Source organism: Barbus barbus (genome assembly GCF_936440315.1).
Source record: "Barbus barbus genome assembly, chromosome: 23".
In the NCBI taxonomy this organism is placed as follows: Eukaryota; Metazoa; Chordata; class Actinopteri; order Cypriniformes; family Cyprinidae; genus Barbus; species Barbus barbus.
Genome location: NC_136751.1, coordinates 2999531 through 3022666, shown reverse-complemented (window position 1 = coordinate 3022666; position 23136 = coordinate 2999531). Strand labels below are relative to the sequence as shown.

The following is a 23136-nucleotide window of genomic DNA, read 5'->3' as shown; positions in this document are numbered from 1 at the left end:
TATTATCATTTTTTACAACGAATTTTGCTTAAAACAAATTAGGAGGAAAATACATTTTTTTCAGAAATGCAACTGGAATGATATAGCCTAGGTATTTCTACATTTATAAGCAAAGCAGCCTCAGAGAAAATGTTTTATGCTCCATATCTGTGACTAACACAAACGCATGTTTTTCTTCTTTTTCTTTCAATTTACATCAAATTGCCGTTGTTCCTACTCCAGAAACCAACAAACCGTTTAGATAAACACAAAACAAAATGCGTTCCGTCTGCACAGTTATCAACTAAAGTTATGATATTCGTTGCCTTTTTTATTCTTTAAGTGTAGGCTATGATTATTAACAATCGAAAAGCCTATTTGATTGCATGATTACATTTAATGTTGCAGTAATGTTTCATTTTTTTAAGCACAAACAAACATTTTTTTTTTTATCATGCGTATATAGCAGATCTAAAATAATCACTAGGTTGTGTCTCCTTCCCGCTGTTATCATACAGAATAATTATAGGCAAAACGTTGCAAAATAAATAAATAATATTTATCTTAGCTATATAATTCTTTAAACTAATTTTATTGTATTAATTGTTAATGAATTATCTTAACTATTGTGAACGTTAGATATGAATAAAATGTATAAAAAGTTGTTTCAGCTTTTGTTAGTAAAGCGCTTAACTGCCCTTGAATGAATGACGCCACTTGTCCTGCTTGCAAGTCAAAGAGTTGCTTTACGCGATCTTTGAACGTTTTAAGACACGCGGATATTTCCGTATCCACCAAATAACCACAATAGCCTGAATTAAATCATTCAATCATTTGTCGCTTTTTCAATTTTAATCACATTAACTTTTTTTGTAAAGAAATAACGCCTGCGCCATGGTTAATTAAAATCTATTTCATCATGAATATTTCAGAATGAGTTTCAAAAACATATAGACGCTTTAACAATGCATTATCGACACTGGAAATATAGCCTAATAAAATCTGGCCTAAACTAGATCAGATTTAAGATTTTAGAGAGAAAAATTTCTCAATTTTTAAATAGTAAGTAGCGAAATTGTGTCATCTGCAGAACTTTGATGTAGGCAACTAATAAATAAATGTATTTGTGAGGGATTATTTCTACCTTTTTACAACTACTAGTCTACCACAACAGCCTAGAAGAAGAAGAAATGCGTATTTTATGCTTCAATTAACGCTATAAATGAACCGTGCAATTCAAAGTAAGTTTCCATAGATAAAAAAAAAAACGGTTCATTGTTCTGCTGTACAGTAAGAGAGAGAGAGAGAGAGAGAGAGAGGGTGATTGACGGGAAGTGTGTCTGCTGTTGCACACAGCAGTGCAGTAGTGACAGGATAGTTGGTTTATATAGAGGTGACTCAGATCGCGCTGCGCACTCGCCGCATGAATGCGCGCTGAAGACACTGAGCTCACTATCAGCGCAGCACAGCTGGAAGAGCACGCCAGAGCCGACCAGATGACATGTCGTTTTAGATCACTATCATTCGTTAAAAGTTTTACACTACTTTGAAGAAGGCGATTATCCGAAGTTTCGTGGTGAAGGTCGCTCGCGCGTATCTGGACACTATGCATTGTCAAGCAGAGCTGAGAGTCGCGAGCAGCGCGCAGCTGAAAGCCGCCAGAAGACGATACAAGACTTTCATGATCGACGAGATCCTCTCCAAGGAAACTTGTGATTACTTCGAGAAACTTTCTCTTTACTCGGTTTGCCCCTCTTTAATCGTCAGACCCAAACCTCTGCATTCATGCTCGGGTAAGTGACACTTTTCTTTTTACTTTTTTTTATTTTTTTTTCAATTTTGAATGGACGTAGATATCCCTCACTTAGCTAGACTTTCTTTACTTTTCTTTTATCTTTTTATTATCTCTTTGCCCTCATATCTAGCTATAAAAAATACAATTGCACTGCAAAACGGGCAACCCACCAAAACCACTGCGTTTAACTTTTTCAGCCCGTTATTGCAATTACTAATTAAGAAAATAGAGCGGAAAATACAGTCATAATATGAGAACAAATTATTGTGACAAGTTAAACGAAGTAGCCTATTAAACAATGAAAACATTTATAATGAGCATGCAACGTGCTGTTGTAAAAAATATATAAAAAAAATAATATTTACACAGAAATAAAATAATCACGTTGCTGTTTTTTTCCTAATGCACTTGTACTATTTGCACAAGTTTGAAGAATGCTTGCTCCGAAACTGTGTAACACCTATTTTTGCTTCTCATAATGGGTTCATATTAGTAGCTTAATGCAATAGTTTTTAAAACTAGGCCTAATAATAAACGAAAAATATAATTGAACTTATATTGTGTTTCTAAATTCTGTATACGGCCAGGAAAGCGGTAGAGTTAAGAGTCTATTACTGAACACGTCTAAATTCAGTATTTGAAACAACAGCCAGGAAAATCGATAGTTATCGGCATTTTATCCTATATTATATATATATATTTTTTTTTTTTTTTTACCCATAGATGTTAAAGTACTCCAGCTCTCTTTACGCACTCGGTAAAGTGCGCTTTATCAAGCTCCGAGTTCATATTCCTATTTAAAAGTTGAAATAATAGAACAATAGACAAGTATTTTAGTTCAAAACCTGTTATATATATATATATATATATATATATATATATATATATATATATATATAAATAATGTGATAGATTTCAGTACCTGATTTGCGCATCTTGTCCTTTATTACATTTACTTTAGCTTTGTCTGATTGGTGGTTGTTGTTATTATCAATATCTCACATTTATCTGCCCCAAAATACACATAAACAGTTTATTATTATTATTATGTGTTTGTTTCAACCACATGCACTGAGGTAAAATTATACTTAATTAAACCCATAATATATACACACAGTTATGACAGTTGAATAGATAATAGTTGAACTCCACAAACAGAAGTCCCTTTGAAATATCATCACTTCTCCCTGATGATTTACCACGGCACAATGAGATGACACTCATCATATTTCATCTTTAAACATTTTAGCCTACCATGTTTTGACCGTTTTTGCCAAAGTGACCTCAGGGTATTGGTGAGCGCACATCCCTCAAACTGCATTTATTTCATTAATTTAAACTGTCACATTTATAAAGAGTTGGGTATCTGTGGTAAAATAATGACATCTTCTCCTCTTACTCGCCCCAAGGAACACAAACTCTTGGAAGACACAGGACATTTATCTATTTACAGATCTGTTGCCACACTCTTGACTGTGCAACATAGGATACAGGCAGGTATGACATCCTGAAGCAACAGGTGCAGTGTCATTCCAGCATAATGAGAATCATTGTGTGAAGTTCACAAGACGTTGCAAAATGTTCCCGGCATGCCATTAATCCACGTTGTAATACATCAGGCAGCATGGGACGCGTAGAAAAAAAAAAATTGACCCTCAAGATCATGATTGCATCATGGTAGTATTGGTAGCAGCACCTGTGTAATTAGGTTTTAAGGATTGATTAAGCACATTTGTGAATTCTCACAGCAACTGTGACCCATCCAAAGGTTTAGCGAGGACTTAACTCTGTGGTTTTGTGTGTGATTTCACAAACAGAGAACAGATCAAATATTATTCCAGTTGTCATTAAAACTCACTGTTCCTTATACTCATTGCACATAAATGTTCCCTATAACACTTGACATGTATGATGACAGCTATCCGTACCAGGCCCACCAGTGCAGGCCTATTTTTTTTTTCTTTACTGTAGTTATACGACCAAATAAAATCCGGTCCTGTAAAACTAAGTGTTGTAAGTTGCAAGGCAAGCAAGTTTTTCAGGTCAGAATGACTGATCTCACAGCAAATCTTGTTTTGCATTGATGGATAGTTTTAGGTACATATTTATTTTATTTCACAACACAAAACCATCAAGAGATTTTTCTTCATTTCACAACAAGGCGTCTCCAGATCATATTATAATCATGCTCAAAAAGCCAATACTGCAGATTTGATACTTTGAAACATTTATGTCACTCTTAAAAATGATATTTTTTGGCTTCCATGAAGAATCTTTCCATGAAGAAAAAAATAGATAAATAAAATGTTCGGTCACGCTGTATATTAGGTGGCCTTAACTACTATGTACTTGCATCAAAAATAAGTACAATGTACTTATTGTGGTCATATTGTATTGCAAATCACTTTTGCTGATATTGCGGTGGTATACGGGTAAGGTTAGGGACAGGTTTAGTGGTATGGGTCGGTTTAAGGGTGGGTTAAGGTGTAAGGGATGGGTCAACAGTGTAATTATAAATATAATTAATTACAGATGTAATTACATATAGGTATTTTAAAAAATATAAGTACAATGTAAAAACATGCATGTACACAATTAGTGCATTGTGCCAAATTATTAATTTAAATGTAAGTACATAGTAGTTAAGGCCACCTAATATAAAGTGGGACCAAATGTTCTATATACAAAACATGGTTCTTTTGAGAACAGTTGACTGAATTTGTTTTCTGAGCAACCAAGCATGGTTCTTCTATGGCATCGCTGTGAAAACCCCTCTTGAAACCTTTATTTTTAAGAATATATAAGTGTATGAAACTGAGTAGTAATTACATGCAGTTATGCATTTAGCAGCCACATTTATCTAAAGAAATTTAGCATCAAGTGTTGGGGTGCAAAATACCAAACTAGTCCAGGAAAGTGCAAAGTATCCCTCTCCAATCCTGTTGCGTGTTGACAGAGCATCTTCGCTCCCTCATACCTGCTGAGCAATTTGTGAAATCAGAGACACATCCTCTAAACGGACGGGATCATGATAAATATAGCTTTGACAGGTCACTCGCTTTCATCACACACAACCCAACAAACATAGACGTGTATGAATGTGTATGCGCAACAAAACATGCATGCAAATGCATACAAACGAATGTGAGGTCATAAACATGAATGCGAGAATAGGCAGGCACATTTACGCACACATGCTTCCTTCTGTTTGTTCGTCCAGCTTTGAGATACAACGTGTGAGAGTTTTGGCAGGCCGGGGCGGGGGATAGAATATCCAGCCCAAATATCAGAACGCTGCACACACTGTGTCTTTTCAAGTCTGAGGGGTGTGAGATATTCTATATGCCAGCACATCAATGGATGATACTGCTTAATATAGAATGTAGCTGGCATTAAGACTGGCACTTACTGAAAGGCCATTGGCCCTGGACTCTCCCACACTGACAGAATATCCATCGTCACAAGTCATATAGTCTACTGTAAACTCTGTCACCACTAGGAGCCGCTGGAAGACACAACAAAATACAACATGAGAGCCTAGAGTCAATTAGTCAAAAATTACACGGCATTTCATATACCAAAACAACTAATACCTATTAAAATGCATATTTCTCACCCATAAAATTTTGTCTCTATCTGCTTCCAAACTTCAACATGACTGAATTCAACCCTGACTTGTCATTAAAACAAGTTTGTTGACTTAACTAGGCCTACTTCAAAATACAGGCAGTCATTGAATTTACTTACTTCAGCAACATTACTTGCAGCATTCACCTTTCATATCCGTTTAAAGATCTATTTGAAGCGTCAAAACTGGGTTGTGTTGGTAAAGAGTATTCTTTTTAGTCTGCACACGGCAAATATAATCATCATATATACCCACGATTACAGTTAGCTTTGTTCCCGAATGTCCAAAGTAAAGTAAAGATGCAGTAGACCTATGAATTTAATAACTTCTGCAAACACAGTCAGTCTCGAGTCACGATGGAAGCATTATGCAAAGAGTAATATTTAGCATAGGCTATATGTCTAACTTCAAAGCGTCAAATGTGTAAACAATACGATTTATGCACTAAACTCAATAAACAGATTATGAAACGCACATGACAGACCTCATTACCTGCATCTAATAGTAATGGCTGTCCTACCCGCTCTCATGAAAGTGCGTATAAATAGTAGGCTAAGTAAAACTGAAAACTCATGGTATTGATACGCCAAAAATGGATTTTGGCATGTATATGCTACGCGATGGGTAGGATTAGGGTTGTGGGGTAGATGCATATGTATCATATGCACGCCAACACATCTCGTATCATATGCACACGAAAACTGCATATTAAATGCATGCCGAACACGTGCGTGTCATACATATGCCAATGTCCATTTTTGCGTATCAGTACCACCAGTTTTCATTTTTATTTGGCGTACTATTTATACGCATTTTCATGACGTTTTTCGCTGTTAAGCATTTCTCAACTTTTGGATGCTTCTCTGTAAATTCCACAATTCACTGCACATGCACGAAGCTCAACATAGAAATCAGGCTAATTGAAAACGGCCCAAAACCAGCGCTACTTTCACGCTATGTTTTTATTTTAAAAAACGCAACTGGCACAGTCTTTCACCATATCATCTGTCATTTTTTTTTCCTTTTCTTGGCGGAAGCTTTAAGGTACGATTGTTAAAAAAAAATCTAATCAATGTTTAATTTCCCTTTTTTTAATTGTTTGAGTAGCAGTGTAACAAGAAGTATCTTGTAGAATACGCAAAATAACCCTTCAGGATCCCTCCACTTCTTGCATTATCATTATTTTGAATGAATAGCCTACTGGCATTGACAAAGGTGAGGCCTACGCACTTAAGAGTTTCACTTGAGAGAGGAGCACAGCATAATAGCAGGTTTTAATATTTCTTTTGGAGACACGTCTCTTGTCATAACACGGGAAAGGCTTTTAGGAACATGGAGATCCAGATAAAAATCAGAGATAATTCAAACTCCTATGACAGCATGCTGAAAAACAACCTAATAAGAGGATAAGTTTCCTTTAGAGGAGTAAATGATTGAGAGACAACCGTCCACACCTTGCCTTTACATTTATCCACTGCAGACAATAAAAGCGGATGTCTTTTAGATGAGAACCAATTATGTTCACACACACATAAACAAAACATACAATTATAGATGCATTTTGTCACAACTGCCAGACCTCACCCATGATGCAACCCCGGAGGGTGTGGTTATACACATTTATGGAAACCTATTATCAGGGTATTATGGATATCTGTTGTGAGATCTTAGCTTTATTCCCTTTGGGTAATTATGGAAGCCAAATAATTCACAGGGTATTGTTTCATGTCTAAACATTTATATGTAATATGATACACAGAAGTACACTGCGTAATGCTTTCCAGAGCTTAAAGCTTTTTTTACAGTCTGAAGGGAAGTTGTTAGATGCCTGGAAGATAAAACAGTCAAACAGAGCCAAATATAAAGCAGTCAGCTGCATTATCAATATATGCTTGAGCAAATTCAGCACAAAATCTGGCTTGCAGCAAGGAAGATTTGGAAAAACAACCTCTTTCCATTCACTTGCAGAGGCTGAGCTCTATCTTATGTTTTTTTTTTTCCTGTTCTTCCAACTTGTTGGATAGGTTTAATAGATATTGAGAGATAAAATCTCAAATGAGTGACGAATCATTAAATCTGTCACCACTTGGAGTTCAAATGCACATCAAGTGCCAAATGAAATCATCCCTCTGGAATCCAATCATTCAAGGAAAATAAGACAGGACTGAAAGAGCGCAATCAAGAGCTTTAACGTTTGCTACTGTTTTCTGGCCATCGGTCGGGGAAAATGCACGAGCTTCACAGCTTTAACTCGAGTAATGAAAACTTGACACTTCGTTCACAACACATGAATGACAAGTCAAGGTGTTGAACTCAAAGCAATAGATTTCCTGTTAACCAACATGTCATAACAAGGAAATGTAATATCAAACTGCCACAGATATTTTTTAGGTCAAATTAAATGTTACAGCTTTTTTTAGAAAACAATTTTCACACTAGATTTTCCAAAACGTAAGCAGGACTTAAAGTAATCCAGGAGTATGGCATCATAATAATAAGGCCTCAGGAAAATCTCATTGACTCATTCAAGTAAGTTTGTTAATTATCAAGGATTTAGGATACAATTACGAAGCTTATTGATTGTCTTATTACCAGTGTAAATGTGAATCAGAGACATATAGGTCTAACAGATTAATGATGCATTTGCTGCAAATAGGAGAGAAACAAATGTTCAGGAGTTTCCATTTCATTCAAAAATATGGTCATAAAAATGCATGATATAATATAATAATTATACAGAACATGATGGCAAAGTGTCAGGGGATTAAAACTGATTGATAGACATTACAATTAGATTGTTGGGATTGATTTTAAAGAAAGAAAAGGGAGGGCAAGAAAGAAAGACTAAGAGATGAGCCAGAGGGGATGTCATGCCTGAACGTGTTGCATTGATAGCAATGAGATCATCCTGACTTACATGCGAGTTTGAGTGCATACATGTTTGTGCATTTATGTGTGTGCGTGTGATGAAAACTTCTGCTTTCACTACTCTGTCCTCTCCTTCCACTCTTTCTCTATATATGCGTCACACTTTACCAAGGAGCAAGGAACGAGGAGACGAGGAACTTAGCATAGCTAGAGTCTTAAATTATCCAGCATGGAACGTAGGAAACATAGAATGACATTTTAGAATCGACAAACACTAACTGAAAGGACTGGGGCTTATAAACACAGGGTAATCAGGGAGGAAGATGAGACACACAAGGAATCAAAATAACAATCAACATGGAAGGTGCGTCCTCGCACCGTAGTAACATCCAAAGGGGAGGGACGGGCGGGAAATAAGGAGGAGGCTCAGGAGGAGGACGGACACCCGGGAGGGGGCTGGCAGACAGAGACCAAGGAGGCGACGAAGGAGGGAGGAGCCAGGGAAGAGACAGGAGGGACCCGGAGCAGGAGGCGCACAGCTGGACCCAGGCCACAGCCGTGAAGATGGCCCATGGTGGAGCCGACGGAGGGAGGAGCCATGGAGGAGGGATGGCCACTGACTCCAGGGGGGCGACCAACGGCGGCGGAGCAGGTGGTGGAGGAGCCCGGGGTGGAGACGGAGAGCCAACGAGCCAGGGGAATGCCGAGGATCCGGGGGGCCAGGGTGGAGCCGAGGGCTCTGGCGACCGAGGCGGAGGCAGAGACCCGGAGATCCACAGCGGAGCCGGAGCGACTGAGGACCCAGGTGGAGCTGAAGGGAGGAAGGAGCCCAACGGAGCGACGAGGCGCAGCCAGAGGAGAGGAGTCCTGAGGCGATGGCGGGTCGACACCTGACCAAGGCGGAGCCAGAGGGACGAGGAAGCTCGGTGGAGCTGGTGGATCGATGGGTGACGGTGGAGGCGAGGGAGCTGGGAGGCGAGGTGGAGTCACTGGATCTACAGGCCGAGGCGGAGTCCGGGCCTCGGAGGCTTGAGGCGGAGGTGAGGGATACTCCAGCCCCTGCGACGCTGGAGGATGGCAGACCCACGGGGCTCGCACCGTACAGATAGGGGGCTGAGGGCGAGCGGGGGGGCTGCCAGACGACAGCGGTGGAGGAGGCAGGAGAGGGTTGGAAGGCGGGCATTTTCGAGGAGCGGGCACAGGAGGGCGTTTTCGAGGAATGGGTACTGGAGGATCAGACGCCCCCTCTCTGTCCAGCAGTCCCAGATCTCTCATCAGCTCATCCTCAGTGCAGGGGGCGGAGCTCCACTCCGCGCTCACACCGTCCACGGCTTGCTCCCTCGTGATGGGCACTGTCGCCGGCTCTCGCACCTGGTCTGACAGGTTGGGCTCAACTTCCGGGGCGATCATCCGCTCAGTCGCTCGGCTTAGTGCTGGCTCGCAGATCGCGGCGGAAAATGGCTCTCCATCATCGGTGGGCTCGGGCTGGTGCTCCGCACCGCAGGGAGATGGTGGGCTGGGCTCTGGGTCTGGAGACTGTGAGGGGCGATCTGTTTCTCGCCAGAGTCCACTCCACGAAGGCGGCGAAATCCTCTCGAGGACCATCTTCGGACATCTGGGTAGCGTCGTCTGGGTAGCTGGTGGCATTAGCTAACATCAGGGACAGTCTTGTATAGCCCTCGAGAGATCTGTCCCCCTGCTCCAGCAGGAGGAGGAGGAGGAATTTGGGCCAGACGAAGGGATCCATGCGGCACAACTGAAACAAAAAACACTGAGCAAAAATGGAAAACAAAACGGAGGGTAGACGCAGGTAACGGTTTGTTGGTCGGTTCTTCTGTCACACTTTACCAAGGAGCAAGGAACCCTCGAGGAACTTAGCAAATCTAGAGTCTTTAATTATCCAGCATGGAACGTAGGAAACACAGAATGACATTTTAGAATCGACAAACACTAACTGAAAGGACTGGGGCTTATAAACACAGGGTAATCAGGGAGGAAGACGAGACACACATGGGGAGCAACACACACACAAAACAGTCCACAATCTTGACAATATTGCACTTAACGTTTTTTTAGCTTCAAGTGTTGTGTACAGGGCTCCCAACTCCTAATGGCATTACGAGCCATTTATAAAATAGTTAACTTTGCCTATCAGGAGTGCTTTTATCTGCATAAAAGCCCTACAGGCAAAGACTTTTTAATTGCACACTTAATGAAATGTACATGTTTTTGATGTTTTGCCACCAGATTTACAATTAAAATGTGACAGCGATTTTATAAGGAGAACTAGCATTATTATTTCAGTAAAGAAAAGGCAACAATTCAAGTATTTAAGAGAGAAATCGCCCCCAATATTTGCAGTAAACTACTACAAATATAAATATTAACCATCAGAAGTTGATTAAATATAAAAACATTATGTTTCCGTCAGGCCATATTCAATAAGGAAATGATATTCAATAAAATATTTGACTTTACCACAGTCATTTTTCTTTTTATCTATAAGCAAGCAAACGATTAGATAAGACATCCCAGGTATTTACTGGGATTAAATAAGATTGCAACCAATTTGCCTGTGAAATGGACATGACATCATGTATTCATTTCACCAAACGCTCTTCCATTCTCACCTCACTCAATAAATCTCAGGATCACTTTTTTTCTGCTTGACGACATAAGCTTTTTTTTTTATTTCTCGTAGAGGTATTATATGCTCGCTGAAGCGACCTCTGTCTGCTCAGACGGGCCCGTGTTGCATTTTATGGACTCTGGCGTCTCGCTGATGTATGAAAATAAAAGACTAGGAGACAAAGAGGGAGAGAGTCAGAAATATTAAATCTGTAAGGGAGATGGTACAGATGCCCCAGCTAAAAATTATTACCCAGAGTGCATTGTGTCACTGATAGTGTGTATCATAGGAGAGTCATTATCCTCCCAGAGTTCAGTGTAAAACAGCAGTTACATCACCAGAGCAGACCTCCGGATCAGCCACCTTACATCACATGGGCCAAAACTCTTAACACTTACCTATCATTAGTGAAGGTGGGCCGACACCATTACATGGCTTGAGTTCACTCGGACATGATGGCTGTTAAAACTCAGGGTTATAGCTGGCTCACTTTAGCAGCTTGTAAACTAGATTTTACAGGCATGTATAATGCTTAATAGGCCTGATAAGAGCAGAACTGATCCTAAAAATACACATTATTGACTCATTAATGATTTCCACCAAGATGCTACACTCGCGACCTTCATTTTGGAACCTTTATTTATTAACCTTTATTAAGTGTATTTGTATTAACCAGGCCATTATGCCCTCCAAGTTTGCCCTCCCAGGGTCACAATTAATTGTACAATTTTTATATCTGCTGAATTGATTAGAACACACCAAAATGGAGTTAGATAATGAAAGATTACAAATGGAAAAAGGTTTAAATTTTGCATAATGTACAATGATGACTTGATCTGATTGGAACATTTCAAATTGACTAGATAATGAAAGATTAGAAAGAAATTAGTTTTTGAATTTTGCTAAATATTAATAACATAAAAACAGCACACAGGAATTTGATTTCATGTTAACTTACACAAAAATGAGAGTACTTACAGTATATCGTATTAATTTTAATTTTACCTGATATTTTTTTTCTGAAAAGAGCATGACATTTTTATTTAAATGTTTTATATCAGGTGAATTAATTGTAACAAAAAATACCGTTAGATAATGAAAGATTACAAGTATTTTTTTATTTTTTTTATTTTGCATAATGTGCAATAATGAATCTTACAAAATGATACCAGAAAAATTCAAAATAATAAGAAATTACATAATATAAATGTAATATTTTTATTTAAATCTGATATTTTTTTTCTGAGCAGAATCACTGCACATCAATGAAATCTGAGCAGAATATATTATATTATTTCCTATAAATAATATATTCCTAGAAATTCTCTCTATATATATATATATATATATATATTATTTCTAGGAATTGACTAGAACACACTAAAATTGTTTTTATTAAATGGATTTATTACATTTAATTTTGTCATAATGTGCAATGATGAATTGATTTGATTCCAAATTGGCAGTAGATAATGAAAATTTACAAAGAAACATGTTTTTGAATTTTGCACAGTGTGAAACTATGAATCTTGCAGAATGAAATAACATTAAAAAAGCATTATATGAATATATAATAGGAATTTGCTTTTATGTTTACTTTAAGAAAGCAGAGCAATTCTGATATGCTATAAATATTTTAATCGACCAGATAAGAGCAGAACGGTTCCTCAAAATGCACAGCATTACTGATTCATTAATGATTTGTGCCAACAAACATGATTGATATTTGAATTCTATCAATAGTAAGAACATTATGTTGTCTGTTTGCTCTGGCAGGCTCTGCTCCTCTGAGATCGTACCCTCTCCTGTCTGTGATCACACACCAGCCGCCCAGCAGCCTCCCGCAGATCTCTCAGCCGTCTCCTCACCTGCCCCTTCTGTCACCCCAGCACCCGCTGAGCTCAGAGCCCACGGCCAGCGAGACGCCCGTCAGCATCAGCAGCGAGTCAGAGACGGAGCACAGCACCCCGCGGCTGAAGAAACCCCGCCGCAGCCGCACCATCTTCACCGAGCTGCAGCTGCTGGGCCTGGAGAAGAAGTTTCAGAAGCAGAAATATCTCTCCACTCCAGACAGGTCAGTGGGTGATGAGGAAGCATCGCACGGCTATGATTGCTCAGTTGAAGGCTTTTTATTCTTGATTTGACTATTTTTAAGGCCAGTGTTTATGCCCCATAAATGGCCAAAGTTATTGAAAAACTGGAAATATGTTATTTATTTGTTTGTTTGTTTACTTATGAATGCAAAAATTTTATGAAAAAATATCCAATTTGTATCCCAACTCATAAACATAATAATAATTTATAATAATAGTTTATTTATATTATTATTAATAATAATAATTTATTTAAAATATACATTTTGTTAATTTATTATTATTATTATTATCATTAATTATATATTTTTAATGGAACATTAAATGTTAATAGTGGAATATATGACATCGACATATTATGTCCTTATGAACCTATTCTAGGTTCACATTTATTTATTTAAAAATTCTATGAATAAAAAATTCAAGTTAAAAATAAAACAATTATTACTTTTGTTAATTTAATATTTATTATTATTAGCCAGCTATCTAACATTTTTATTTCTGGGAATTGACTGGAACATAAAAAAAAAATGGCATTAGATAATGACAGATTATAAAGGAAAATGGTTTTTGAATTGGCATAATGTGCAGTAATGAACCTTGAACAGAAAGCAAAAAACATTGATTTAATGTCGACTAAAAAGCTGAGCAATATGCTATTAATTCTTTTTTTTTTCTCCTGAGTGGAGCATGAAATTCATTGTGGGGAAAAATAATTATTGGATTGATTGGGATATAACATGCAATAACGAATATTGCACAATTAAACCAGTAACATTAAAACACTTTGATTTTAAGAAAGCAGAGTAATTATTAAATACTATAAAAGAAAATGATTCTAAATGCATAACACCTGAAATAAACACATGAAGCAAATCACTGTTAGCCAAACGATTACATGGCTGTGTTGTAGTTAAGACGACAGTAACATTTTAACCATGCTTTGAATTGCAAAAGAAGCCTTTAAAAGAAACACTACCCCATTCAAGACAACAGGGCCACAGGCCAAGAACAGCAAACAAGAATGTATTACATTGATTTCATGCCAATCATTTAAAGCACACGCAGGTGTATTTAAAAAACGTTGGGGCTTTGTACAATGAGATGAGGTAATCTACGTGTCGTAGGTCTTCTCTCATGGGACAATTTTTGGCCATAACACATTTTCCATTTAAGTTTGGCTCTGCATTTAGATTTGGCCAGAGTGAATGTGTTTCCATTATGGCCCAAAGGGTGCGTTTGAGTAAAAATCCCACAAAATCAGTTCTGTCCCACCTACAATGATTCTGAGTGTGTTCACTCAGAACACCCCCCCCCACACACACACACACACACACACTCACACACTCGCATTCTCTGAATTGTTGGTCAGACACAGCCTAAGGACGGATCCTGTCCTCCAGCGACAGAGGAGCTGTCAGACATAATTGTTTGACAGCTGTCAGCACCATCAGACATGCAAAGTAAGAAAGCCACCACCACAAGACTTCCTCTTACATACTGAACAAACTCATTTTTTGTGTCACAAATAACTCTCTTTCATTTTCTTAAAATAAGAAAGATGCCGTGTCTGACTCAAAGTGACTTTGTGTGTGCATTTAAATTAAAACACATTTATAATATAGATAAATATTGACATTTATTTTGATATTTATTTATGGCCAATAGCTGATTTTGTCATCAATGTAAATGTAAACCTACATTTTTTATTTTTTTCCCCTTGCCTTAACAATAAAATTGTCAATAATAATAATAATTATTATTATATACAATAAATTAAAGTAAACATAAATAACATAAAAAAAAATGCTGGATGTGAAGGAAAATGTTTTTTTTTTTTTTTTTTTTGCCTAGATATTGGAATAGTGTGTAATGATTACTATAATTAAGTTTTAATTGCAGTATATACATATATATATATATATATATATATATATATATATATAACAGGCCCTTATATTAATTCCAATATCTGACCCTGGAGCACAAACCAGTCTTAAGTCGCTGGGGTATATTTGTAGCAATAGCCAAAAATACACTGTATGGGTAAAAATTATGCCAAAAATCATTAGGATATTAAGTAATTATTATGTTCTGTGATGATATTTCATACATTTCCTACTGTAAATATATAAAACGTAATTTTTGATTATTAATATGCATTGCTAAGAACTTCATTTGAACAACTTTAAAGGCGATTTTCTCAATATTATGATTTTTTTGCACCCTCAGATTCCAGATTGTCAAATAGTTGTATCTCGGCAAAATATTGTCCTATCATAACAAACCATGCATCAATGGAAAGCTTATTTATTCAGCTTTCATGTGATGTATAAAACAACATTTTGAAAAATTGACCCTTATGACTGGTTTTGTGGTCCAGGGTCACATATGAGCTAAATCAGACTTATGCTGATAAGTACTACTAATAAGAATATGCAATAAAAAATAAAACTATGACTGATCCTGATATATTTACCAATATGTTATCCATATTTTAAAGTCATTTTCTCAGTATTGCAAACCCAAACCTGACACAAGCATGCAACATTGGCATGAAAGCGGCCAGTTTTGCTGGTTCCTGTCGGGGTCAGTCTGTGGAGGTTTTGGTTGAAGGCCACTGAGTTCATAGCAAGGTCATGATTACGCTCTCTCTATCACTCTGTCACACTCATCACCTGCTGCTCCGCCTCGGGAATCAGCTAATTAATTTATGGCTGAATGAGAAACAAGCGAGGGACATTCCTCATCTCCTGGCAAGTTTGAGGAATGGGCCTCATCTCAAAGACAACCTGAAGGTGTTGTGCTGTTTTTGGCTTGTCCACCTAGGCCACACAATCAGAACATGAAAGCAATGAAAAACATGTCGCAATATGGAGTGTAATGATTTATATCATGAAGTTTTAATGGTTTTTTATGAGGCAGAGATGATTATAATCATCTTCATCACCATTAAGAATAAATGTCAGAACCCAAACTGAGCTTAAATTAGACTTATAGTTGCAAAGAATGTGCCGACGGTGGAATGCAGCATGTGTGTGTGTGTGTGTGTGTATGTGTGTGGTTTCTCTCTGAAGAATAATAAGCACAAACACATAGGTGCTTTTCTTACCGCCAATTACTGTAGAGAAAGCAGCCACGAATGACAGACAGCTAGATGGTTTTGTTTTTCAAAAAACTCACCACTTGTAGTCATATGTTTTGCCTAACCATAATTCAGAATGATATGACACTTAGCAAATAAATACATATTTCATGTTTTACTCTGACATTTTGCAAAGATGGGTGATGGGTTCAGCCTCAGTAAAAGCACTATAAATACAGTAGTATTACTTAATGTTCTTTTAATAATTTTGTAATATGTATGTATATATAATGTGTGCGTGTGTGTGTGTGTTTAATAAATAAAACATTATATTATAATTCATCATCATCATTACTATTATTTAAAATGTCAAATACAAAGTATTATATACACAATTAACATACACATTATCTAAATTTTTTTATATAATTTAATTTACAAAAAAAAAACAACAACAACAACAAAAAAATTATATATATATATATATATATATATATATAATAATAATAATTTTGTGAGACTGGCATGAGAGAGGCACACTATAATAAAATGCAATACAGAGTAGGACATAGATAGTTGGCCTACAATTGCCCAATCAGAATGAGGTATTCTGCAGGGACATTCATTATAAACAAGATGTAATGAAATAAATTCCCATAGTGTAGCATATGATACTTTGCCATGGTACTGCCACAATACTTTTAAGAGGACATTGACTTTCATATAATAGAAAAAAACCTCTTGTCTCATACACAATTTGGAAGAAAAGAGAGGAAAATGAGATAATAGACAGATAAAGAGAAGGAGACGGGAAAGACCGAAGTCGAGGGCTTTTAAGAGAACGTGTTAATCTGCTCATTTCCAGAAGATCACTGCGCCTCACAGTCACACGACTCTCTGAGAGGCTCGAGCGAGGAGGTGCGTAATCCTGCTTGGCTGGTGTGAGCCACTTTGAAAGTAGACGGAGCAGAAATCCGCACACTTTTTTTGATATCTGGCTCTCTCTTGCCCTCAAATCCCATCTCACATGTCCTCTCTTTGCCTATCATGTTACAACAGACCAATCGCTTCATTAGTCATGCGCTGCCTGTCGAAGTGCCCCGAAACGAACCTCTGTTGCCTTCGGGCGAGTCAGGAGCTCCATGACTGGATTACCTTATCCTGTATAGATAAAGCATGATGGCATTCCACGGGAGGTCTGCAGTTACAGTCGGCCTGGGAAGACTCTTGAGTTCACAGCTTGGCAAACTAGTCGGATAGGTCATGCCAGCTTTGGGAATTTTGCAGTGATTAGATATACATCTGCACTCTAGCTGGCCACCCACTGGCTTTTATGCATAAGACAACAGGTGACTTTGGGATTTCGGTCAATTACTTCCAGTTCTGAAGTTTCCCGCCGTTCTCGCCATCAGTCTTGTGTCTTGAGTTTGGGTATTTTCGGGTCAGAACGCCATTCGTAGGCCCTGCTCCTAAATCTGAGTTACTGCTGTAACGGAGCGAATGAGACGTGCGGATCCATTTGCAAGCTTTATTAAACAAAGACGTGGTCAAAAAACACAAGCAGGGTCAAAACATTGCAAACAGGTATGGCACAGACGAGATACAAGAATAATCCAAAGGGCAAGTGTGGGTCTTTGATTGGCGAACATAGTCCAGATAAGGTACAAACAGAGTCCGAATGGCAAGACAAGGGTAAATCCAGGAAACACAGAATAGAAAACAAGAAACAGGTTTCGTTTCGCAGCTAAAACTAGGGGAGTGCTATACACAGAACAATACACGGCGATCTGTGAAAAGAAGTCCATGGTTTATAAAGGGTGTGTGATTGTGAGATGGTTCTCAGGTGTGAGCGTGTGATTGAGACAGCTGTGTGTACTTAGTGCAATGAATGATGGGAAATGCAGTCCAGGGTAAAATGTAACAGTCTGTGTGGTGTGAAGGTCAGTGTGATGGAGAAGTGACCTCTGGTGGTGAGTGGACAGAAGATCATAGACCAGATTCTGATACTGAGCCCCTGATTTCTGACTTCCTGCGCTAGATTTTTAGGCAGTAACTGTCATAGAAATAGCGTAAGGTGCTTAGAAAACTTAGAATTTAATAAAGGTGACACAATAAGAATAATACAATACTCTAAAATTAAACATATACCTCTAAGGTGCATACATATATATTTCCCCACATTTTGGCTAAACTAGTCAGTTTTGAACATGATCTTTGACCTAAAATGATGCCTTACTATACTCCCTTCATATGCAGCTCATTAGGATTTGGAACAGAATACTAACCTTTCATTTGTGTTTGATTTATGGACTTTTTCTGAACTCGTGCTTTTACTGTACATGTGTGCAGACTGGACCTGGCTCAGTCTTTGGGACTCACACAGCTCCAGGTGAAGACATGGTACCAGAACAGACGCATGAAATGGAAGAAAATGGTGAGTCAGAAGAGCTCGCACAAGGCGAATAACACCACAAGGACCGTCTACCTTTTAAACTTAGTTCATTAAAATACTGTCATCTTGTATCAATAAAACATCTGTGTTGAAAATCCACCAAAGCTTTGTGTGTGGAAATGGAAAGTCTGAGACATATCATTAAAAATCCATTAGACAGTTTTGAGCTGCCCTCCTCAGCACTCAATACAATCAGTGCGTGTAACAGCGACGACCCCGGGCTGCTGGTTGCGCGAGTGATGATTTAAAGGACAGTACAAGTCTACGTCAACGCGATCAACCTCTCAAGCAGGAACAAAAGATCAACAGAACATTTACCTCTGAGATAAACGAGCGCAAACGGCCATCCCAAATGGCTATATATCTTCCCTTAATCACTGCAATAACCATCCTCACCTTTGACTAGCCCCACATATTTCACAGCTCATGTGTGTCCATGTTTCTCTAGGTGCTGAAAGGAGGACACGAGGCTCCTACCAAGCCCAAAGGCCGACCTAAGAAGAACTCCATCCCAACCACAGAGGAGATCGAGGCCCAGGAACAGCTGGCGGCCAAACTAGCGGAGGAGGAGAGGCTACAAACCGAAGTGGAAGAGGAGGTCTTCCAACCTCAAGATCTCAGTACGTCTGCTGCGTCTGATTCCATCTGCCCAGAAACCCCGGCACAAGAACAGGCCCCTCCGTCTCCGTCAGAAGTAATGACGACCAGCTAAACGCAGCCATGCTGATGCACAACCAAAGACAGCTACTGAAAGACTTTGACGCTCTCTGGACTTGAGCAGTTGAACGGCTTCCCAAGCCTAATTTTGAGTTGACGGTGGCCTCCAAAAATGGTTCTTTAGACACGCAAAAATGTGTGAATGTCATTGCTAAACCAAGTGGCTTGTATAACCAGAACAGATAGAATAAACACACTTCTCGATGAAACATTTCACTAAAATAAGCTTTTTTTGGGTATTAAATGATAAAACAACTGGACACTGACTGTGGATCATGTTCATACCAAGCTTACAAAAATATGTTCTAAGAATGTTTTAATAACGTTCCCATTAAGTTATGAAAACATTATTTCTGAATGTTCTCTGAATGTTCAAAATGTCCAATTTAAATGCTTTAAAAACGTCTGTCCTTGGTTATTTGAATGTTAAGAGAACATTCCATTTTTATCATTTAGCAAATATTATGGGAATGTTAATTTTCAATGTTCTCTGAACATTATGAAAAAAATCTGTAACATTTAAAAAAAAACTATGTTAGATGAACGTCCAGCTAAAACGTTTCAGAAAACAGTTCCGTGAACAATGTATAGATGTCTTGAGCTAACATTTGGAGAGTATTATCAAAGGGATAGTTCACCCCAAAAATTTAAATTCGGTCTTCACTGATTCTCATTTCTTTCCAAACCTGCATGCATTTCTTTTTTCCCCTGAACACAAAATACCATATTTTAAAGAATACTGATATCAAAACAAGTTATTTGTCCCATTGACTTCCATAGTATAATTTTTCTTTCATACTATGGAAGACAATGGGGTCCAGGAACTGTTTGGTTACCCACATTCTTCAAAATATGTTTATTATATATTTATTTTTTTATACTTTTAAGAAGAAATAATTTCAGGCGACAGCATTTTCAACTAAAAACAGTAGACATTTTATGTGTTTTCGCCTCATTTACACAACAACAGTATTTGGTATTATCAACTTATTAATAGTATTATCAAAAAACCTTTGGAAATGGGTTTCAAAGAGATCTCAAAGTTTTTTTGAAAACCGCTATCATCCCACACAACCAAAAATGTAAATTTTTGGAAATGGCAATGTCATGTGTATTACGTGTTTAATCTATATGTTTAATCTATAGGTATATGTACACAGACACACAGTATTACAAAGTGACATCGCCAACTAGTGGTCTGGCATGTAGAAATCGAGCGTAGCGTTAGTTCTGGCAGGTCACGTTAGTGCTCAGCTGATCCCCATCTACCTATAGGAATACGACACCTATCTAAGCATCCATATATAAGGTCGTCAGAATTATCAGCAGCTTTCACATTGCTCAATAGCAAATTACCCTCCTCCATCCCCAACTCCACCTCTGTCAGTCAGGATCCAGCCTTCTGATTCTCTTTTGAATCAGACAAATTCAAAAATGTGTACATAAAATTACTGAACTTTTTAACAGATCTGCAATACTTTTGTTGGTTCTGTTCTGTTTACCCTGGGGGGTTATCGCTGCTCTTCCTGCTCTCATCCATGCTAGGCTGCATGGATGCGCAGAGAGTTCTTGCCCAGAACAGAACCATACCACCAACCCAAACTATATGCTAATTGTCAATCATCTTTGACGATAGTGGCCATGACAGAAAGAGCATTTTTAGTCATTGATAATGTTGTCGTCTGTATGCGAAATGTTTCAGTTTTAGTACATCGTTGTAATGTAAACATGCCCTCATACAGGTTTGGAAGAATCTGAGGTTGAGTAAATGATGACAGACTTATCCTTTTATATAAGATTAGATAACTTTGAACAAATGTTCTATTAATGTTACCAGAAGAACATTGTGAATGTTCCCTGTTGGCTGGATAGTTCACTCGTGGACTTCATATACCCACTAAAAATGAAATTGAGCCCATTTGCAGATTTTATCTAACGCAATAACATGCAGGCATTTTATAGTATACCTAAGTGTCCAGTTACTTTCCGCTATATATTGCGATGCAGTGATCAACATTGCTTTAAATGTTCGTCATACAGCTGCCTCTCTGAAATGTATTTTATAAAAAAATGAAAGCCATTAATATGCTGCCAGATACGCCAACGTATAAAACCGAATCACACAGACTGACTTTCCCGCACCAGTACAGCACGTTCTATATGGACAAACAGTAAGTGTTTATATTTTTCTGGGTACGTTCCTCTCTTTCCCTGTAAATATTACCTGTTTAATTGCGCCTGTAGTTTACGGTGCACCTGTGTACTGTAGCCTGGGATTCTGTGCCAAAACACATATATCTGAGAAGCTAAAGTGCCCTTTGAGGTTTTTTTTTCTTTTTTTACACATCCATGAATCTGCTGCCATTAAAAGTTAATAGGATGGGTTAGTATGAATACCAGTGTAAACATGTACAGAGTTCTGGATTTCGCATGAGAAAATGTTGCTCTTTTTAAAGCAGGATTGTCCAGTTTGGGTAAAGATTAGCTTTATCCATTCAACATCTCAATGGATAAAGAATCTGTCAGCTTAGTATAGAAAAAGATCATGCATTTTGAGAAAACATTAAAGTGGTATTGATTTAAGTAAACCTTCCAAAGTGCCCTCTCTCTGCCAAACGACAATGTGTTTTCTCTGTTCCTCTTTGCAGAGAAAAAAATAGTTTCTGTTGTTCATTTTATGCGCGGCATGCTTCGACTTTGTTGTATTTCAACCGAATCCTTTCTTCAAATCACCTTTGTGTATGTGTATAACCTTTGCACGGCCGTTTAGCACTATTCTTTGAGGCTGAAACACATGATATATGAACTCCCAGATGGATCATGCTAGCTATTGTATATTTTGTCCCATTTCATTCCCTTTGGATGAAAAAAACATTGAACCCTTTTCCCCCACTGTGGAGTGGCGCAGTATGACACCACTAAGTGCAGGCTGGTTTTATTACTGTAAGAAAAACCACTTAATCTGTCAGGGACGCAAAGCAATTAATAAATCAAACTCGCACTAGGAAAACCTGCAAAAAAAACCGAAAATCTGCGGGACATGTCGAAGCCCGTGGGAGCTCTGCACATGCCTACAGCTGACTGACGGCCCACACATACATCATCACATCTCTATCCTGCATGTCATAAGCTCCGTTTCCAACCGTTGTTGCCTTTTGTGAAGATTTTTTTTTCTTTTTCTGTTTGGCTAACAACAAATATTGAAATATATATTCCTTCTTTGATATAAAAAACCCCCACTATTTTTCTGGTGTACATACTGAATTTTATTGGGGGAGTAGTTATTTTGTATTCTTTTGTTTTGGGGGAGAAGTCTATATAGATAGATATTTGACGAGAATCCCTTTTCACCCAAATGTTCTGTAATTTTTATCATATGTGCGTGTGTTTGCATATTTAATAACATTTAATAAAGATGCCATGCATTTTGGAGGTCTGATATCATGATTTCTGTTTACTTTGAAACAATTTTCACAAAAAATACAAAGAAATGGCAAGTAAATGTGAAATTTTCAAGTCGAAAGACTAAAATGGTATTTTCTTGTAAAATGTATTTTTTATAATCAGCTCCCTTATTCACTAGTAAGTGCACTACCAGGGAGTCTGCCATTGTCAAAATTGTTTCAGTGCACAGATTTTTACTCCATAGATATTCCCAGAATGCAACACTAAAGCCACTTACCAGAAATGTTGTCAGTTTGCTAAAACATTTCATTCATAATGTGCATAAAAGAGTAAACTATTTATCCTGTAAACTTTTAAGTGAGATACAGATATATTTAAGTTCTAAGATTTAGAAAAAGATTAAAAGAATAGTTCACAGAAAAGTTAAAATTCTGCCATCATTTGTTCATCATGATATTGTAGACTCATAAGTCTTCACAAATTGA

The 23136-nt window shown here is 37.8% G+C and overlaps 1 protein-coding gene across 1 annotated transcript; it reads left to right on the top strand.

Moving 5' to 3' along the window:
- The first annotated feature begins 1305 nt into the window (after positions 1-1305).
- Positions 1306-22685, top strand: LOC306842768 (homeobox protein BarH-like 2). Its single transcript, XM_079373829.1, has 4 exons — positions 1306-1772; positions 12676-12973; positions 18427-18511; positions 18978-22685. Exons 1-4 carry the CDS (start codon positions 1586-1588, stop codon positions 19239-19241), a joined length of 834 nt encoding a protein of 277 aa, XP_079229955.1. The 5' UTR covers positions 1306-1585; the 3' UTR covers positions 19242-22685.
- The last annotated feature ends 451 nt before the right edge of the window (positions 22686-23136 follow it).

Coding starts and splice junctions, on each gene's coding strand:
- LOC306842768 (XM_079373829.1), top strand. CDS start 1,586: ATGCATTGTCAAGCAGAGCTGAGAGTCGCGAGCAGCGCGCAGCTGAAA. Junction 12,974..18,426: donor TATCTCTCCACTCCAGACAG/GTCAGTGGGTGA, acceptor ACATGTGTGCAG/ACTGGACCTGGCTCAGTCTT. Junction 18,512..18,977: donor GCATGAAATGGAAGAAAATG/GTGAGTCAGAAG, acceptor ATGTTTCTCTAG/GTGCTGAAAGGAGGACACGA.